Below are 22,443 nucleotides of genomic sequence, written 5' to 3' on the forward strand. Positions count from 1 at the left end.
CAAATTCGCCAACATTTTAAGCTTACATAAAAATCGAGACAACCAATATCAAGAATGAATATGCACATTCTTTTATTGACTTGTTTGTAATGTGCGTCGAAGTTCCCAACAAAATCGCCACTTCCAATGAGAAATTATGGCCGTGTTCCCAAAAATCTTGATGCTCGGATATTGAAAAAAAATTGAAATGTTTGAAAAGTACATTTTATTTTGAGCCACGTGGAAAATTCAAGCATAATAATGACCCTTACACTTTCAGCTTTTAGACGTAGTTTATGTTTTCTCTCTCCGATATTTATTTCCAGAAATAGATAAGTTTAAAGGGGACTACGTGCATCCCATTTTGCTTCTGAAAATGGCAAAATTGTGTATAACCTTAAGTACTCCGAGCTCTGTTAAGCTTTGGTAAATCAAATCCAGATAGATGGTCATGCCTACCAGACTATGAAGTCAGTCTGGATGATCTAGCACTAGCATCATATTTCACACATTGTCTTTGGTAAGGAGGAACAAGAAAATGTTGATTTTCCAAGTGACACTTTATTGACAGTGATGATGCAGAGCCTGAGCCAAACAGAGCTGATATTGCTTCCACTTGCAAACAATGGAGGTCAAATGGAGACCTAACACATATGTATTTTCAAGTCGCTGAGCCATGAACCGCTACTTGGATGACATTATCTCAATCTCCAACACTCGCTCGATAGAGCAGACAATGTTGTCACCGCAGAACTTAACGATACACAAAAGCTGCTGGTCACAAGCTCAATGCCATGATAGGTAAGTGACCACATGGTCGATGGGTCTCGCGTGCGTAACAAGAAATACAATGACCACTGGCTAATGGCTATGTCGAAAATTCAAGGCTTACATCTGCAGTCTCTTAGCAACACCTTCCTCTCTCTCTCGCTCTCTTTCTGATTCTCGCATTTTCTCTAGCCCTTCAGCCGATTCGGTTTTGGATGCTCCTTGTTTATTCTTTCGGATCCATGAGTTAGAAACAGTAGCATTGAAAGTAGCTTTGTAAAAAGTATTCCCGATGCAATTGTCCATGTAAATTTCGGTCCTTTATAGTCATTTTTGACATCAAATTCTGCTTCTGTTTCTTTTAGAAGGTATCTGTTTTTGCACATGTCAGTGTATGTCCTAAATATTTTCGTTCATATCCCAATTGAATTGCCCGACTTTATCAAACCAATCTTCAGATTTTTGAGTAGAGATTTGAATTGGTCATAGTCAGCGAGGATTCTTTTGCCCAGAGATTATGCTGTCATCAGACACTCTTCTTGATCCAGTCCTCTGTCATTGTTCCTCTGTTATTGTTCCCCTTAGCCCTTGGACACTGAAATATTATTCTACCGATCCCAAAGGATCCATTTCTTAGATTAGCGAAAGCCTTAACCATGCATTCCTCGCTGTAGAGCTGAACTACCCGGTGATCCAGCAACACTTTAGCGATATTATGGCTTCATATTTGCTTTTCCGCTGTTATATGGTGAGCTGTTATGAAGCTGTTATGAAGCTGAAATGACACAATTGACACCATATACAGTCGTGCCTACCAATAATATAAAAAAACAAATGCCTTGGTGCGGTACATTTAACATAATGGTGCCTCATGTACCATTATAAAATGTATTATCTGAGGTGATTATTGCCACTATTAATCATATCGCTTAATAAAGTAGAGATTCATAGGCTGCGAAATGAAAACACCTAAAAAGACACATTAGTCAATATACATGTATCAATATAAATGGCTCACTGTCCGCAGAAAGTCTTTTTTAAAAAGGTGATTTTGGCGGCCATTTTGAATTTGTACTATTATCTAACCTAAATATTCATTTGGCCATTATAGAAATGGTAGATTTGGAATTAGCAGCCTCGAAAACATATAGGAAGACATATTACTTAGTGCTTCTGGCCTAAACCTATACAAAAGTGGCAAAATCTTGAAAAAACACCTATTTTGGTGGCCATTTTGAATTTTAGCCATCTATATATTCATATGGCCATTATATTAATGGCAGATATGGAATCAGCAGCCTCAAAAACATATAGAAAGACATATTACTTGGTGCTTTTGGCCTAAAACTATACTAATAGTGGTAAAATTCCTAAAAAACACCTATTTTGGCGGCCATTTTGAATTTTCGTCAAAACCCGATATAAGACTTCATCTGGTGAATTTTTTTTTGACAGATTCTTTTTCCTGATGAAATTTGGCCATAGAAAAACTGCTTCCTGAAAAAAATTTGGGTCAGTGCCCACCCCTAATTAAATAGCTACCAGTGTATGTTTTCAAATTCTAAACATGTTAACTTTTTCTTTTTGTCTTTCCATAGTAACACACCCCCAAAACAATTTTATAATAAAAACTTTACAGTTATAGATCTATAATTATCTTTTTTCCTACCCTAAAGTCCATTAGACCTCATAATCTTATCATTTGTTGACATATCTGATATATTTTGTCAATTTATCAAGCTGTGTATATATTCTATGTCAATATTCCTATTTTATATTCTCATGTTCTGATGTTTAGAAAGAGAGAACTGTAAATAAATTAATCAGCTGACATTGAATTAGGTCAAGAACTCCAAGATCTTGTGAGAAATAAAGACAATAATACTATGTGCATTTACATCTTAGGTTATTGTAAACATTAATTCTAAAAACTGCTTATAGAAATTGAATATTTAAAAAGAATATGTGTTTTCAGTTAACATACACCCCCATGTAATTATTACCTTACACAAACATTAGGTCATCATAATACTGAAAACATCAAAGGTCTAGCATATTTGGTTCTAAAGTTCTGAGGTTTTGTGAGGTATATTTTCTGATGTATTTGACTGACTGTTACTCCATATTTTTGTCTTTATCTCAATTTCAAATTTCCCCCTTTGGACGGTATTTAGACACACACCCCAAATCACACACCATACAGACCTAATGCATAAACTCATGCACACACGCACCCCACTCAGATAAAAATATTGTTGTTTATCAGATACATGTACATAAGAAAAGCTTATTCTTCAAATGCTCTTCACAAAAATATTCTTAAAAGAAGTAAGCAAATTTTTAGTGTGGACTGAGAAAGAGTTCACTCCACAAAGGAGGAAATGATACTAAGCTAAAGACAGAATTCAGAAATGCAGCATTTGTGTGAGAAGTCCAATAAACTTTCAAAAGGAGTATTAGGACTGTACAAAAAGGAAGGAAAAACACCCTTCAAGCAAATTAGCTATCGTAACTACTTCAATACAGGGATGTATTTCCTGGCAACAACAATGCGGATATGGTAGGCTATGTGGCCAAGTGTTAATCCGTCCTGGTCAGAAGGAAGCACAAATTGATGCCTACATGTAAGTCTGAAATTGATCAAATTTATGATACTAAGCTAAAGACGGAATTCAGAAATGCAGCATTTGTGTGAGAAGTTCAATAATATTTCAATAGGACTGGACAAAAAGGAAGGGAAAACACCTGCCATAGCTATCATAACTACTTCAATACAGGGATGTATTTCCTGGCAACAACAATGCGGATATGGTAGGCTATGTGGCCAAGTGTTAATCCGTCCTGGTCAGAAGGAAGCACAAACTGATGCCTAAGTCTGAAATTGATCAAATTTTATTATTTCCCTCAAGTAGGTCAAAGATTTAAAAATGTTCGTTCAGGATTTGAACCAGTGACCATGGCTATCTAGCTAAGGTATTCTGGTATCTGGGTTTATACCTTTGCATATCTTTCCAGGTATCTTCTTCATGTACCCTGTGGCGGCCACAGTGTGCACCTAACATGGACAAGGATAAACATACATGGTTTTGTATTTTTCTCTGGCCTACTCAAGGATATATATCAATATCAATCAACATATCTTTAACCTTGGGTGCTTGATGCAAGTAACTAATCACAAAGTATGAATGTGTTTAAATAAAGTTTTAAAATTATTCAAAATATCAAAAAATAGGGAGGGTAGTCCCAGATAGGTCGTCCAAAGATAGGAGACAATTTTTTTTTTCATTTTCAGCCTATTTTACAAGTTGACCTCAAATGGCCTTTGACCTTCGTGTAGCTATGACCCAAGGTTGATATATAAAATTGGATCGACTGAGCCCATATTTATTAGTCGAGCTATGCGTTTTAATAATAGTGGACGAGACGTAGTCGAGTCCAATATTTTAAAACTCATAGCGAGACCAATAAATATTGGGCGTAAAGCATCCAATTTTATCAGTATTATGTGTTGGATCCAATATTTTCAAACACTTGGATTCATCAAAACATAATAATGGTTGCAATAGGATTTGAACGGTTCATGAGACCAAAATTGTTGACAGAGACACTGACATATGAGCACACAACTTGTGATGCCATAAGGTATTTTCCTTCGGACGAACTAAAAATGACCCACACCCTATTCTTTTACAGAGAGTAAAAGGCCTGAAAGCAAAAGATCTGAGAAGTCTGAAACCAGCTACAAAAAAAAAATGCATATTTTACATCAGAGTTTAAAAAAAAAGGCTGCATACTTACCAAATGGGAATGTGACACAATTTTGCTTGAGAAGAGTTTGGATCTCTATACCATCTCTTGTCCTGATTTCTACAAAGTTTGGAACCCGCACTTTACCATGGAACTCTAAAAGTAAGCAGACAAACATGTGAATGTTAAGAATAAATTGTAATATAGAAAAATTATTTAATTTGTGTACATAGTGGAACATACTCTTTGCGTGGCTGTGCGTAGTAAGCTGTTGTATACAGATAACCTCGCTAATATGTACGCGTATAGTAGCGTTGTATGCTTGTGTATTAGCATTAGTCGCGGAGTAACAAGCGAAGTTGAATGTTCCATGATGTACACAAATTAAATAATTTTTCTATAGTACTTATACATTACATACATGTGCATGTACATTGTACATCCCGAGTTCCAGACTCCAGTAAAGACTTTCATGGCAGTCAGTGCATGAAATTAGCAGTGTAAAGGGTACTCAGGTAGAATATTTTGACATAAACACATCAAAAGAAATAAGTCCCCCTCTGAACATGTCGTCATAACATTGTAAGGTTTCGTTTTGTACCAATAAAATAACTTTGAAATAATTATATGACTGTTTACTAAGTGCGGTGTGAAAATGAGAGATTTCCATGACTTCAGGGCTGAATGAGCCTAAATTGAAGGCAAAAACTGTCCTTTTCAAAAGTCACAAAGTAGGCCTACATGTATGCTTGTCACAAAAGTTGATTCATGGCTTGTTACTAATGGAAAACCCCATGTGTTTGAGTGCAGTTTAAAATCCTCACCAAGTGAACATTTACTGTAATGTGTATCGATTCTTGATCATTCAGCCATGCAAATCCCCTTGGTGCAGAGTTCAGCACAGTGAGTTGTAAGATGGCCGGTTTCATTCCTTGTCCCAATATGCCTTGCAGTTAAAACAAGCATAGGCCTTCTTTGTGACTTTTGGAAAGGGCAGTTTTTGTCTTCAATTTGGGTTCATTCAGCCATGAAGTCATGGACATCTTTCATTTTCACAAACCACTTAGTAAACAATCATATAATTATTTCTAAGTTTTATTGGTACAAAGTTTTACTTTACGATGTTATGACGAAATTTTCAGAGGGGGACTTATTTCTTTTGATGTGTTTACTATATGGTCATTTTCACGGTAAAGGGTGTAACTTTTGATTTTTAGGGTCAAAATTTCAAACCACTTAAATATGTTTCTGTTTACTGTAATCATGCATAGAAGCAACTTAAATTCCAGTAAAATAGTGTTTCAAGGCTTAAACCTTTTGATTTCTGATAAAAATTTGACATTTCCATAACATTTTGGTTAAAATCTAAGAAAAATGTATTTTACATAAGCTCAGAAAATTATGACATGAAAGCTGGAATACATGTGAAATCCCATTCCAAAGTAAGTCAACAGATATAAGTTAAATTTTATACCATGTTTTGCTATGTTTGTAATTGCAATTTTGAAAATTTTTAACATCAAGGGTCATTTGCAATGGAAATTTCCCAACCTTAAACATATTTTTAAAGTTTTAATTGGGTTCCTAAAATAATTTAAATGTCTAACTTCATGTACAAATACTACTTGATGAAAGGAACCTCCCAGCCAAGTTTCACAGAAATTGGAGTTATTTTTTAGAATTGGCAATTCAAGCGATTTGTGTTTCGGAGGCTTCAGTTAACAACACAGGTGATCATAAAAGTAAAATATTTGGCTAACTACTACAAGTTGACATGAAAAATAGGTAAAAATATCACAATTACCAATTTCCATGCTTTGCTTCTAAGTATTGAATTTCAGTTGTGACAAAAATTAAATTATCACAGCAAGTCATTTTTTTTGTTTCGGAGGCTTCATGTTTACAATGGTTAAACATGGCAGAAGTAGTTTTTTGAAAACAACACTGTTGGGATCATCTAAGCTGTTATTTTCTTGTGTGTATTGAATCAATGATTCTATGCGGCAGATATTGCAGATTTATAACATGATAATTTTTTCACCCATTTGTTAAGTATGGTGTTATTTGCATGTGAAGCCTCCAAACGGGCTTTCTTGGATATCAGTATATTTTTCAAGCATTAACCATAATATCAATTTTTTTTTACATTTATGACATTCTGCACATATCATGCAACAATTACAATGCAGATATCAATATGGAACATACCAATTTAGATATGCATAGATGATAATTAAGTTTACTGTTGTTTCGGAGGCTTCATTTGTTTCGGAGGCTTCAATTGTTAACGGAAAGTTTGTATTGGGTCCCATTTTCAAACGGTGATATATATCTCCATGATTTAAAAACAAGTGACTTGAGGATCTACTTTGCTACATTTTGATAAATAGATTGGATGAGCTCTTTTATTTATATTTGCCCAAGCTTGCTGAACAGTTTGTTTCGGAGGCTTCAAAAAAGTTAACGGAAAATCGGCTCTTTGAAGTCAAGATTTTATAAAAATTTTAAAAGCTTGCAAATCAACTAATTTTTGTTACCCATTTCAAGTTAAGATATCAACTGTTATGAATCAAGAAGAAGTGAAGAAATAACCAAGAATTATGAACCAAAGCTATACCCACAAAGTTTGTTAACAATTGTTAACGGAAAATGAAGCCTCCGCAACGACAAATATCGAAGTCCGGTTCTCAAAAATACAGGGCTGTTCACAATTAAATCTAATGTGGCAGTGTTTACTGAACATATGACCGTACTTTCAGGATAAGAAAAATTATCCATGAACTAACTGAAGAAAACACAGGGTTTTACAAAATGTTACTGTTTTTTACAGTTTTTCAAAATGGCAATATTAGGTACATTTAAGCCTGCTAAAACTGAACGCAGTAACTCCCGAAGATGATTATGCTACCCAAGGTAGCTGCTAACTAGATGACTTATGTGGCCAAAAATCATGGAATTCTGTGGCTTTATTAGAAAACTACGGATCAAAATGTTAAAAATCCAAAGTTACACCCTTTACCGTGAAAATGACCATATACATAAAACAGATTATTTTGCATGGCCAATTTTTTTGGCCAATTGGTCACAGTTTATTTTTCAGCGGCAATTAATTGTCACTAATTTTCTTGTTGTTCAACCATTTAATACATGTAGTAATAACAATTTTCGCAGCAAGTTAATTTCACGAATTTAAAGGCCCATTCAGTGATTTGCTCATCCGGACGATCGTAAAAATCATCAAAATTCAGATTTTGGTACCTTTGTAATTGGCATAGATGTGCTAACATAGCCTGCTAGTGGTTCGGTCGAAAGCCGTGTATTTTAGACAAAATAAAGCATTTGCATGATTCTGGACTTCTGATACTGACAGTACAAAAAGTCCGACTCGAGATCGAAAGAAGCTCACTCTCCACGCACCAACACGCTTGCGTATTGTTTCTACTACTTATTACATCAGTAGCTACTATTTTAAACAAAATACACAATTTTAACTGTTTTTCATATTTGAATTGACCGTTAGTTTGCCTCGGTGACCTAACTGACCTTTAATTGCTTATTTTGTTTTCTATTACAAAAATTAAACGTCTGTTTTAAATCAATTTAGACTCTACTTCCCCGTGTTAGAAACACTGGACTAGGAAGTTTTTCCAGTCGATTGGTGGCGCACTGTACGAAAATCTCGATTTTCTCGAGTCGATCTGAGTTGAAGTAGAAAACCTTTCTAAAACTTCTGTTTTTTGACTAATTTGTCGATGTATTTAGGGGAAAAGTGGTTTAATGAAATTCTGTAGACTTATTCTTTATTTCTAAGCAACTCTGACAAATTTCCATTTTTTTAATGTTCCTGTGAAATCACTGAAAGGGCCTTTAAGCCTAATTGCGAAATTCACAAAATCTAATTGCCTGCGACATTAACTTGTTTTTAGAGTATCATCCACAGAGGCAAAGGTTGTTGAATTTTAGGTCAAGTTCCCATACTTGTACATGAGGAGATTACCAGATAATGAGAATAGTTAAAATGCAGCTTTCACCAGAAAGGATAGATTTGAAATAGCTGTCACAGTTATGTTATTGGTATTATTTCTATTTTGTTGAACTACACCATAATTATTCATTTACATGAAAAATACACACTTTGAGTTTTAAAATATGGTAATTGGTCTTTATTCACATTTTGTGGTATTTTCAGAATGGTCATTCATTGCAGCCATAATGTACGATCTTTTATAATGAAAATTGTCACTTTTTTCAAATCCGATATTTTAATGTTTACAAATATTACAACATTAATTCCCCCATAGAGTGCAACATTAAACATCCAAGAGAGAATACATGTGGGTTAATATTTCATTTTTAAGTTACCCCATAATATTTTGGCTTAAAATGGAGAGAAAGCCTTCCTGGCAGTTATTACTAATATTATTTCGTCCTTTTTCGAATTTGATGGAAATCTTCATTACAGCCTTTTTTTAAAGACAAAGTGCAAACTTTTTTTAAAATCTTTCGGCAGTCGTGGTGTACATGTACCTGTATTTATTCAAATCACTTCATATAATAGCTGATTTTTTACCAAATCAAGATAATCATCAACAAATCACACACAAAAAGGCAACAAAAAATCATGCAGCCACATCTACCAACAAAGTGCAAACTTAGCACCTATGGCATATCACCTTTCCCTATTTGGCATAAGTTAAAGTTAAATCCTATCCAAGCCTTTCTGCCCATTGGTCGGCGCCTATCTCCGTTTCATAACCCTAGGCCACATGTCTGCAAGCAGAAAAGCTACAGCAGGGGGTTAGTCCACTGGTAGCCATGTGTTTAACTTTCCCTACTCCATTCTTTCAATGCCGAACGCCTGGCAAGAAGGCAGTAGGTACCATTTTAAAACCTTTGGTATGGCCCGGCCGGGATTCGAACCCGCGACCTCCCGATTGTGAGGCGGACGCTCTAACCACTACACCACCACGCCGGCAAACCAACAACAAATCTAGAGTGTCCGCATGTGATCAGACATGATTTTGTTTGTCTTTTTATTAATCTTTTTTCGGAAGGGGCGTAAATCGTAGACTTGACAATCAAGTAATGCCACTTACCATCTAGTTCAAGAGACTGTATAACTGTGTAACTTTTATTCCTATTCATCAGCTGCAGTACGGATTCTATTGGGTCTACGACAATAACACCGGGATGCTCCCTTACATATGTCTGAAAATTAAAATGGTCGGATACATGTAAAAATTCAGTGCAAGGTGTTTGATCCTGACTAGCAGTTTTTATGCACTTTCCACACTTTCTCCATTGGGTTACTTAAATGTGTTTATCTTTCGCCCCTATGTGGCTATACCAAAGAAATCTAGGTCTTCTATACTTTTTCTTTTCATAGTCCTACATGCAGCTTATGAAAACTAGAATGACATCTTTCATAATTAAGGCGGCCTAAACACATTTGTAAATGGATACATGTTCAAATTCAGTGTTTGATACTGAATAGCAATTTTTAAGTACATGTATTTTCCACACTTTCTCCATTGGGTTATATATCTTTTTCTTTTCACATAATCCTACAAGCAAAAACTAGAATAATGTGGTTCGTAATTAATATGAGGTGGCCTAAAACAAACGTTTGTGCATACACAGAATATGCAAATGTGGTCATTAATATTCATTATGTGCAAATAACATTTCAAGTTCTATTGCATTTAAGCTGCAAAGTGGAGTAATGATATTTCAGGCAAAATATGCAAATAAGAATTTTTAATCCAACATAATGCACACATCAATTTTATCTTGACCTTGGTCATGCTGAGGAAGCATCAAGTGAAGACCTCTGTACAGATGACTTTTAATCATTAGAATCTGCCAATACATTCAATGAAAACAATATTGATTACTATCCTTGGGATTGCAATTACAATATTAAGAAGATAGACACTATGATCAATAAACATGTATCTGCCATTCTTTGTCCTCTAGTGACCTCTATGAATTCAGATATATGCCCAGCCATCCATATCGTTTGATCATGGAGGTATTAAAAATATTTTTCTCCCTCCATGGTTTGACGAGCCAAAGAATCGAAGGATTATCGCATGGAGGCAATGAACTTTCAAATTTCTGCAAAGATAGCTTTATTGGCTCAATTTCTGCATCAAATTGCAACAAATGCATAAAGTTATGAGCACATTTGTGACCACTCGTAAAGTCGGCCCTTGATCAAATTTGTTTTCTTCCGTGTTTAGAAAATATATATCATAAGCTTTACAATGATATATCATTTGACTTCAAATGATACCCAGAAGTGGAGTTAAAACTTGTTAAACTTAAGGGATCTGGAATGAGCGTTTTGAGCGTTTCGACAGTATTTTTTATGGAACATGAGAGCACCTCAGACGTAGCGAATTGCATTCTGAATACTGGATATTTTCCCCAAAAGACCTAATTTTATTTGGTGTTTTGGGAAAAAAAATCCATATCTTCAATACGAAAGGTCAAAATTTTCAATTGATCGTCAGCTTTTCATCCCACCTACATACATGTTAAGTATAAATCATCAGATTTATAAAGTTTACTTCGAGTAGGCCTACTGTTAAATATCAAAAATATCAATTTTTAATGATTTGCCATAAAATATGAATTACATTGCGAATTTCAAAAAATCAAAATTATTTGATATCAGAATGACATTCTTCGTATTCAGAATGCAATTCAATATGTCTGATGTGCTCTAATGTCCCACAATAAATACTGTCCAACCGTTCATACCCCTTCCCTTAAAAGGTACATTATTTTGGCACTACATGTACATTATTTCTTTTTTTCCACATTGCTGGTATTAAATATCAAATGGTCATAATTGGCGGTCACTTCAAATCATCCCCATGTCCATGTCCTCTCATTGTTAATTGTTGGTTTTAAACCCACCACTTGAACAGGATTTAGCCAAAGCAAACAAAGACTTAAGCTTTTTACTAATGCTATACATAAGTATAAGCTTATTATCCTCTTCAACAATAGGATTAGAGATTGGTGTTTGATTGGACTAAAATGAGAAACATGTATTGATACTTCCACAATGAAATGGCCACTGCTTGGTATGGAATTTGAATGGAATGGGGGGGGGGTCTACATGTTGAAAGGAGATGTTTCAAAATATTTAGTATCTGCTTTTGAGTATGACTTTCATTTTGCTGTTGGTTGTTGAATACAAGAACTACTAGCATTCAAAATGGTAACACAACTTTTTGGGACACCCTATTTTACCTTATAAGAGCTATGAGCATTTAAAATGGTAACAGTTTTGGGACACCCTGTATTACCTGTAGATTTGCAATCATTGTTTGTGCAGTTTTAGCCCTTGGTGAGCTTGTGTGATGACATCAGTGAGCTTGTGTATGATAACTGCAAATGGGCCTTGGTCTGCTAATGGGGTCAGCAAATCAATCTGAAAACGAACAACAACATCAATTTTGGAATTTGAATAATTGAAAAACATATTTAAAGACTATACTTTGTTGTACCTCAAGTTTGTAGTTATGTCATGAGTAGCCTACCTTTATGCGTTTGTGAGATGCGATGCAAGCATGGCGACAAAACGCCATTGTAGGCATGTGTTTATGTTCAATTAGATTAGCGTGTGCGATTCAACGGACATGTGAAATACGCACCTACGTCACTACCGAACTCGAGGTGAATTTAGGTGGATATTTCTATTAAAATATGCAAATGCGCTTTCAATAAACTTAAGTTGACAAATTAACAGTGAATTGAACACATGTGTACAGCACCAGAACTCATTGTGCTCAATCACCCTACCAGGTTCATGCACTGTTGCTAAAATTGCATATGAATTAGACATGAGGGCTTGATGCCCTACCAAAAAGGTCTGCATGATCACATAGCCCACACCACATACACAGAATTGTGGTTGCCAAAATAGGTGTTACACTAAAATAGTTTTATTGCTACAAGTACTTACTTGAACTAGTTCGAATCCAGTTGCCCTACAGAAAAAAAACACAAACAAACAGAGATGGTAAAACAATGTGGGACAAGTATTTATAATGAGTGTTCATAAAATGTGGTGTGATCAAGCAAAATCAGGCTGAAGTCGGACATATCTAATTTTCAGTTTTCAACATGATTGCATCAATCATTTGGAAAGCTACATTTTGCAGAAAACCCCATGGCTATATCTGTAAATCAATATTTCCGATATCTGACTGATTTTGCTTCATTACATGAAAATGTTGATCTATTTTAGCATATATATGGTATACTACCAACAAGTACGAGGGGGTATCCAAAAGTTTTTGAAATCACTCAGAAGTGAAAGAGCTATATCGATAAAAATTTTGTCAGTGTAATCACTGGTCCTTATACATGGTCCAAAAATGGTCTCATAAGTATGTTTACTTTCTTTACAGGTTGCGCTAGATGGGCAGTATATTTTTTGTACTTCACGTAAATCATAATTTGCATCAAAATTTGATTTACAGACATACTTTTTCATCCCATTAACCAATAAATCATGAATGTCAACTCTCTGTGTAATGAGCATGGTCATTTTAAAACGGAAATTTAACCGGAAGTAAGTCCACCTTTGTAAATGAGGAAGTGAGATGAATATCACATTATTTTTTTATTTTTAGAAACACCTGGTTGGTTTTTTTGCTGTCATCAATCACGCAAATGTCCAAACTTCAGCATAATACGAGCGAAGGAGCTGTGAAGCAGCCAACGAACATCACCGACACCGAGTCCTTATGGCTGAGCAAATTTGTGCTACCTCAGACTCAGGGGGTATCAGATAGCCTGAGACAGGGCTACTCTCTACCGAGAGGCCACTGGGTGTACAGAATGCATGTACATGCAACAAATGTCAAAAGACACAATTTGAAAATATTATCTATTATATTGGGCAAGGGTGAAAATAAAAACTTTTCTATCAGGATTCAGGTTGGGAAATAAGTAAGTCCTAGTTCGCCTGAATTTAGGCGGGACCAGGACTCACTTTAGTCTAAGCAGGACTCACTTTTGTTTTAGTAACAGTCAGAATGTAAGCCCAAATGGTGTAAATATCCAATGGCACAGTTCAATAGTCTACTTTCAACAATAATTGCTCAAATTCTGGCCTCGTATTGCAGAGAAACATGAAAAAGTGTGTGAATTTGGGCTGAAAATAAATATAAATGCGGAAATTTGAAGTAACAAAAAGTAGGAAATCAGGCACAAAACAGGCATCCCTGATGCTACATAGGATATAAATTGCTCAAATTAATTCCTGACATAGTCGTTATTACTCAGTTTGGTTAAACAGAACCCACATATTTGAACACTATGTACCATTGATCAACAAATGTATGTGATTATTGATGACCAATGTCAACACCAATATATCAAAGGTTGCCACGCTCTCTCCCTCTTCATAATTTCCAAATGGTCTATCTGGGTACAGTCCATAACGCCCACACACAATGCCGATCACAGACACAGCAAAGATAACAATACAACATGTTTGAAATATCAACTAACTAGAAGAGATTATTAACTTATGAACCGATTACTAATATTGAAGCAATTTTTGGCAAAACTCAATTTATTTTAAGCAATTTGATTTAAAATACATGAATTAATTGCTGGGCAAATGAATCAATGACTGTCATGCAGATTGTGTTATGTAACGAATTGATACTATTTATAATGATATTTTATCTATAGGTAGTAATCATTCAGTTCAATGTGCAGTCATGCACTCTTGGACTTGGGACACATGGTTTTGTTAACACAAGTGTTATCTGCACTTGAATGATCCTGATTGTACGTGCTACATCTGACAGCCTTACATGTATTTTACACCTTACAATTATACAAAAATGTAAATGGCATATTGCACACAAGTTTTGTACATACTCCTAAATGCCATAACTCCTTGACAAAATATACTCTACATGTATAGTACGATTTCAGTCAAATTTTAATTTTGTTATCTTTATTCAAAATGTTGAAATAATATTAGTGCCGTAATAACTGTCGGGGAGGGTTGCTGTCCATTTCAGGTTGAAATAACAAGGTAAAGTGAAGAAATCCCACTGGTTATTTTGGCCATTTAACACGCAGTTCTATGGGAGGACATATTATCATAATTTTTTTAATTATGATAATATGTCGAACTTTGCTCTGTTGACCTACAAAGACAACAAATTTGGCCGATTCCATTTAGGTACAAGTTAGGACATGTGTAAACATTACAAATATGCAAAAAAATCAGGTTTGAAAAAAATTAACTAATTTCATATTATTAAAAGATCGTACATTAAGCCTTTAAACTCCCAGTTTCTGCTGCAGAAGAGCACTGGGAGCAAGGACTTCAACAAGATTTAGTGAATTGGGTGTGTAAGAAAAAGTTGGGTGTGCAACCTTTTAATTAGTAACTGCGGAGTAGGCCTACTGCGGAGCATGTGCACAAAGTGCACATCACAAGCGTGCAGCGCAAAATCCTATATCGCGGCCTTGGTCCAGAGGGTTGGAAAAATTGGTTTTTGGATGCTCTCTGGTGCAATCTGAAAAATTGTTTCCCCCTTCTCGGCCTGAACATAAGATTCCTGTCACATGTGTTATATTATTACTTTGTGAAATATTTGTCAAAATAACTACCGGTAATAGTAAAAAAACAACACTGTTCTTGCCAGAGAATCCCCAGAAGTTTTGTCCCATTTCTGATCTTATTTTCAGGCCAAAATGTCAATAGATACATGTAGACAATACATTTTGTAGTGCTGGAAGTGGACAGCCTCATACATCTTTCTGAATGGACAGAATATTGGGGGCTGTGCAATAAAATGAGCGGCTGTGGTCACCCTCCATCGCACTGCCTCAAATGCTCTCGAGGAAAAAAAATGTTGAAATTGGATGAGTATTTTTGCGTCAATGATTTTTCAAAGTCAAGGTTTTTTCGTCCCCGTACTTTGCGGAGACAGCCCATTTTTTGTAAGTGTTTTTTGAGCCAAAACTACATAAATGATTATGTTTGTTTTAAGCAAGTGTGAACCTGTCGCCAACCTGATAAACTGGGCACCCAAACATGGAACAAGAAACCCTGGTAGACCACCCCTTACATATGTAGATATACTCAAGCAAGACACGGGACTGGAAGCAGCATCTGACCTGGGAGCAGCGATGCAGGACAGGAGGATATGGAGAGCTGTCGTGGTTCGGGAAAACCACCCGAAATAAGCAAGCAAGTAAGCAAGTTTTAAATTATTAAGGTTGGTCTGAACCATGGAATTATGTTGATCTAAAGTGTGTTAAGTATGTACATTGTGTAGGCCTAAATATTTCCAATGGAAATTACCTTACGAATCCACTGGTGACGTCAGATTAATTTAAAAATGCTCAATTTGGGAGAAAATCATCAAAAACCGTGATTTGACCCAAAAATTTATGTAAACCGTAAATAATTATTTTTTCAGTAAAAATTTTTTTCTTATTGATTTTCAAAAACTGGGTATGAAAATCTAGGATCAGTTTTTTTAAATTTTTTTAAATTTTGACCATCTTTTAGAAATATTCGATAAAAATGGAACACCTTGAAATTGGACAGTTTCAGCCTAATTTAGGTAATACTGGTGTTTGTTTTTGACGGAAATTTAAAAAAATGAAAAAACGGCTCCTGGAGGAAAAGGAGCTGTACACGATAAGACCAAAATCTTACCTTTATTTTCTATAATGAATCTGTTAGCTTGAATGAAAAATTGAAAACATGCACGAAAATGAACACATTTTTTAAAATCGCTGTTTCGTATTAAAAGTGGCAGTAAACGGCAATCAAACATTAAAAACAACAACCCATGTTTTCAAATGTGATCATCTTGATTACTGCAATTCACGCAGCTCGTAGTCGTAAATATTTTCCATAAAAAAGAGGAGGATCAGTCCATTTCAAATCACCTAATGGGTTGGCTGGTCACCCTCTCAGATTTTGTTTAAATCACTTATAATATCATAGCCCTACATGTATGTGCCAAATGAACACATTTCAAACGGTAGGTCTCTACTCCTTGTCGTTTCCGAGAACCGGCATATTGAAAATTGGGCCAGACCCCCCTTTTTGGGCCCGTGTGTTGCGACATTAATTTTCTTCCGAGTTTAGACATCCATATCTTCCCCTAGGGGTAAGCTACAGGGCTACAAATTGGAATCTAGGGTGTCTTTGACCCAAATAACCAGATTCTGGACTCATAAACAATGTATCTCACCCCCATTAGCTGATATACATGTAGACATATAAAAATGCATGTACGTGTTGACGCACATGACAAATTCCTGTTTTTGACCCCCCCTCCTCTTCATCCTAGATGTCAGACATCATCTATTTTGCCTTTAATAGGAAATATAGGTTCAGGTGTGACCCCCTATAGCAGGGTAGACCACTCATTGGCTTAATAAAAATTTCACAGGGGCTCAAAGATGACTCCTCAGCCAAAAGACCCCCCGTTCGTGACCCCATTTGACCTTGTGGGAAATAATCCACCATAACCAAACTCACACAAATTCAAAATACTTGCATGATGTTCCTCTGTACCAAAAATCTTAGTGGTGTCAAGCCATCTTCATGGTTAAATTAGTGTTTGAATCTCTCATTGAAATACACAGTAAATTGATGAACTTTGCATTCTGGGAATTAGAACATTACTGTGTATTTCAATGCGATCTCCAAACAGTCATTTAATTGCAATTCTGGGTAAAAACCACATGTGCCTGCTAACGGTCAAAAAAATTTTATCACATGAGGTGAAAGGGTTTTGGTAGTAGGTTACAAAAAGTCACATCAAAAATTTCTCCGGAGCTTGTTGCCATAGCAACGGCAGCTTTTATGATTTTGGCGATTTTTGCTTATTTTGGGGTGAAAATAAGGGAAAATATGTACTTTTTTTAATCGCTCCTGACTTTATATTTGAGGTCACATTAAAAAAGCAACCTTACCACCATAAAGTAATATCTTTGTGCTTTTCCCAGATGCAAAAAATATTTCAATAATATTTCCCTATGTGCAATTTTAGGGCTGGGCAACATTGCCAATTTAGTACTTTTGAAAAAAATGCAATTTTACCCTATATTTGAAGTCTAAAACTAATTTTGCTTGAGCACCTAGAATTATTTCCTCTTTGTTGGTACTTGGGCAGACATTGCCCCTTCAAATTTGGTAAAAAATCTCTGGGGCTATTTGACCTGTAAAGCCAGTGTTGCCAGAAAGTTTGATAATTTTCAAAAATGCATTTTTCAAATAATGCATTTTCTACATATTACTCATGTAACATTTAATACCACCAACTTAATTGAAATATTTGCACACTTTGCACACATGATTAGACACACATTGCAACGGAAGCAACACTTTGAAGCTGGGGACCAGTCCAGTCCTGCAAAAACCGGTATTGCCAGAAAATCTTACTTTATTAATCCAAATTTCCAATTTGTGCGTTTTACAAGTATTTTATTCCGTGAAGGTTATACTATCAATGTTAGTTCAATAATTATATAATGTGCATTTAAACATCATCTGATACAATAGAGGTTCAGACACATGGGCAAGTTTCTCGACAGGTGGCTTAGTAAGCCTTAGGCTTAGGTGACCTTGCGGATACTAAGCCTAGTTTGACCAAAAATAGTAATTATTACATGGGAAATTTAAAAATACGCATCTTGGAAAGTGTATCAGCTTATTAAGATGGATGTTTAGATCAAAAAGGTAAATCACAACATCTTTCTGTGACCTATGGTTTTTGACCTATGACCTCTTGGAATTCATACGTAGGCCTAAAATGCAGGTTTTTAATGATTTTGGTCATTTTGGGCAAAAATTGACCCTTTTTAACCATTTTTAGCCATTTTTTGTATTACAAAAGTTTAAACTACACTTAACTTTATTGATAAATAGGACTTCTTTAATTTTAGGCTATTGAGAGAATTCAACGAGTATGCAGTTTCCATGGCAACGGCCATGAATGCTCATTTTGAAGCAAATATCTGTAAAATAGAGCTAATATTTCCCAGTAAAATTAACAAAAATGGGTTTAAATGGCTGTTTCCATGGAAACTGTCTTCTCTTAGAATTCTCCTAATAGCTTAAAATGTTATGCCAATCAAACAATTTTTGTAGGCTTTATGATAATCCTTTTTGATTTTAGTTTAAAAAAGCCAAAAATTTGTAAAATGAGCGGTCCATGAAGCCTTTCGTGGATAAGTTGGTTTTTTTTCCTATTATTGTAGGCCTATAAATGGTGTTAAACATATATTGACAAATGCGCGAAAGCAGGAGCGAAAATAGCCACTTGTGCCATTTTTTCACTATTTAAACAACCCAATTTACAAACCTTGAGACTCGCATTTACTAAAGCATGCATAGATCGGTGAAGTCCGTCTTAATACTGACTTTGGTGGCAAAGTGTAACGGGCCCTGCATATTGGCGGGTCCATAGTAATTTTCACATGCTTTTAGGACGAGGACCCGTCTTCAAACAATGCTTAAAATAATCGCCTTTCCTCCCTTTTCTCTTCTCTTTTTCCCCTTCCCCTTTCTCTTCTCTTCTCTCCTTTCCTGGAAGGCTGGAAGGAGGGGCCCCCATCCCCGCCTGGGCCTTGGCGGGGATATGAAACTACATTCCATCAATGCCCAATTGGGCAGTAAGAACACCAGTTTGGTGCAGACGGGACCCAGTAATGGCCGACTGAATTGTGACCATCACTTGGCTCAATGAATTCTTCTATGCCCACTTTATTCGCCCCAAACCCTCAATGTGGACCGGATTGTGACCATGATCAAGGCCAACATACATAAATATTTTTCTGGTATGCAGGATTTGGTAAATCTTTAGATCCTTCATGTTTTATTATAAAGACCATCGAATGTTATCTTCCACAGTTGATCACATCCTTACATCCCTGATCCTGGGCATCCCGGGAGGAGGAAAAATTTAAATTGTGAGTCTTTCAGGGCAAATGTTAAACATCGGACCTTTCAAAGGGAAGCTAGCTAGTAGATTTAGTAGGGGCATGGAAGTAAGCGAGGTCTTCTTTTGTGTCAAATGTTATTTAGGAATTTATTATTCATCAGAGGAAATTTGAAATTTGACCCGTGCATGATGTATGACCTGAAGTGACCTCTGCTGTGTTTTTAACACGTTCCCCTTTCGGTTTACATTCACCAACTTTGAGCTCAATCACAGGTATTTTAAATTCAACCCCTAAATGACCTTCAACCTCAACATCCTTTAGGGTAATATGTATTATATCTTTTCTCCCTTCCACCCAATGATCATACCATGATACTTTGATACCACCGACATGATAACATGATACATGGCAATTTTAACCAAATTGATAGCATGCACACATACGGGTAGAGATTTATCTTGAGGATTGTGTTAGAAACTAGGGAAAATGGGGGAAAATAGGGAGTGTTTTAATTGCAACAGCCCATCAGGCCTCTAGCTTCGTCACCAGTTGGATTTTTACTTGCATTGTAAACATGATAAATATTGTCTGCACGGTTGTTTCGATGTGAACACATGTGATGTTACCTTTCCACCCTGGACAACAGGTCCTGTATCAACGTAAAAGTAGAAGTAAAATCGAAGGCATCGGAACAACAAACGGATGTCTAAATTTAGGGAAGAAATTAAATAAGGGTGTCAAATAATGCAAACGTCAATATTGATGCCCCCATGGGAGTTTGAAGTTTTTATTGTGCGTATCATTCATTTTACCAGGCTACATTTTTAAACAAATGCACGCATGTTTTGACGAACTCATAAATTACGGGTATGGGGAAATTAATTGTCATATAATCTGGTAACACCATCATTGCCTATGTTTCAAAACCTGTTTGAGATGGTGGTTAAAAAGGGTCCATTTTTGCCCAAAATGACCAAAATCATTAAAAACCTGCATTTTTATGAATTCCAAGAGAGGTCATGAGTCAAAAACCATTGGTCAAAGGAAAATGTTGTGATTTACTTTTTTGATCCAAACATCCATCTTACATGTAAGCTGATACACTTTCCAAGATGCATATGTCATTTTTCAAAACAATTTCCCATGTAAAAATTACGGTACTATTTTTGGTCAAAACTAGCTTAGTATCCTCAAGGACGCCTAAGCCTAAGGCTTACTAAGCCACATGTCGAGAAACTAGCCCATGTGTCTGAATCTCTATTGTATCAGATGATGTTTAAATGCACATTCTATTCAACTAAACATTGATAGTATAAAATTAAGCGAATAAATAATTGTAAAACGCACAAATTGGAAATTTGGATTTATAAAATATGATTTTCTGGCAATACCGGATTTTGCAGGACAGAACTTGTTCCCAGCCTCAAAGTGTTGCTTCCGTTGCAATGTGTGTCTAATCATGTGTGCAAAGTGTGCAAATATTTCAATTAAGTTGGTAGTATTAAAGGTTACATGAATAAAAATGCATTATTTCGAAAAATGCATTTTTTGAAAATTATCAAACTTTCTGGCAACACTGGCTTTACAGGTCAAATAGCCCCAGAGATTTTTTACCAAATTTGGAAGTGGCAATGTCTGCCCAAGTACCAACAAAGAGGAAATAATTCTAAGTGCTCAAGCAAAATTAGTTTTTAGACTTCAAAGATAGGGTAAAAATTGCATTTTTTCAAAAGTGCTAAATTGGCAATGTTGCCCAGCCCTAAAATTGCACATAGGGAAGTATTATTAAAATATTTTTTGCATCTGGGGAAAGCACAAAGATATTACTTTATGGTGGTAAGGTTGCTTTTTTAATGTGACCTCCAATATAAAGTCAGGAGCGATTAAAAAAGTACATATTTTCCCTTATTTTCACCCCAAAATAAGCAAAAATCGCCAAAATAATAAAATCTGCCGTTGCTATGGCAACAAGCTCCGGAGGAATTTTTGATGTGACTTTTTGTAACCTACTACCAAAGCCCTTTCACCTCATGCGATAAAAAAATTTTGACCGTTAGCAGGCACATGTGGTTTTTACCCAGAATTGCAATTAACCATGAAGATGGCTTGACACCACTTTGATTTCTGGTACAGAGGAACATCATAGAAGTATTTTGAATATGTGTGAGTTTGATTATGGTGGCTCATTTCCCACATAATAAAATTTGGGTTGGTATTTAGGACAATTTTGTGTGTATTTCAATGAGAAGTGGACAAATTGCGTTAAAAAAACATCAAATATTCAACGAGCCATAACTCAGAAACGACAAGGAGTTGAGACCTACCGTTTGAAATGTGTTCATTTGACCCATACATGTAGGTCTATGATATAAGTGATTTTAAAGAAAATCTGAGAGGGTGACCACTGACCAGCCAACCTTTTCTGAAAATTAGGTGAGTTGATATGGAATGACTCAGGAAATTGATAATGATATAGTGTGTGTACATGTACAAATAATTACAATTTATGTTACAAGACACAATTTTGCACAAAAACACATACCGGGTAGTGGCGGGTACATGTACTATGCAATGCATAAATGTTTTCTTACTGGTTGATAAATGAAAATTTAACAATATTTAAGGGGGTACCGTACTACACCCCTGGAAAATGTTGTGCCTATTTTTGCATTTTTCTCAAAAATTATAGCGCATCGGTGACAAGTAAGATATGTATATTATAGGGGCAAGAACTACAACTACTGCATTGAAAATTCAGCAACTCAAGGCAAGCAGTTATTGATTTATCGATCAAATATTGGTTTTCCCTCATTTTTGACTGTAACTCCACAACTGTTGTCTGTGTTGAAATAAAATTTCCAGTGCAGTAGTTCTAGTCCTGCCCCTATAATACATGTTATCTTACTTGTCACCGATCTTATAATTTTGAGAAAAAAAAACAAAAAAGGCATTAAAACGGGCAGGGGTATGTAGTACCCTTAATTTATCTTTATC

General features: G+C 35.6%; 1 protein-coding gene across 1 annotated transcript in view; it reads right to left on the bottom strand.

Moving 5' to 3' along the window:
* Positions 1-22,443, bottom strand: part of LOC140153650 (inositol-tetrakisphosphate 1-kinase-like) — a 56,690-nt gene that overhangs the window by 23,077 nt on the left and 11,170 nt on the right. Inside the window, 5 exon segments of the mRNA XM_072176450.1 lie at positions 4,546-4,650; positions 9,591-9,702; positions 11,814-11,848; positions 11,851-11,938; positions 12,473-12,497. Of these exon segments, the coding sequence (XP_072032551.1) occupies positions 4,546-4,650; positions 9,591-9,702; positions 11,814-11,848; positions 11,851-11,938; positions 12,473-12,497 (365 nt within the window).

Source organism: Amphiura filiformis, chromosome 5, assembly GCF_039555335.1.
Source record: "Amphiura filiformis chromosome 5, Afil_fr2py, whole genome shotgun sequence".
In the NCBI taxonomy this organism is placed as follows: Eukaryota; Metazoa; Echinodermata; class Ophiuroidea; order Amphilepidida; family Amphiuridae; genus Amphiura; species Amphiura filiformis.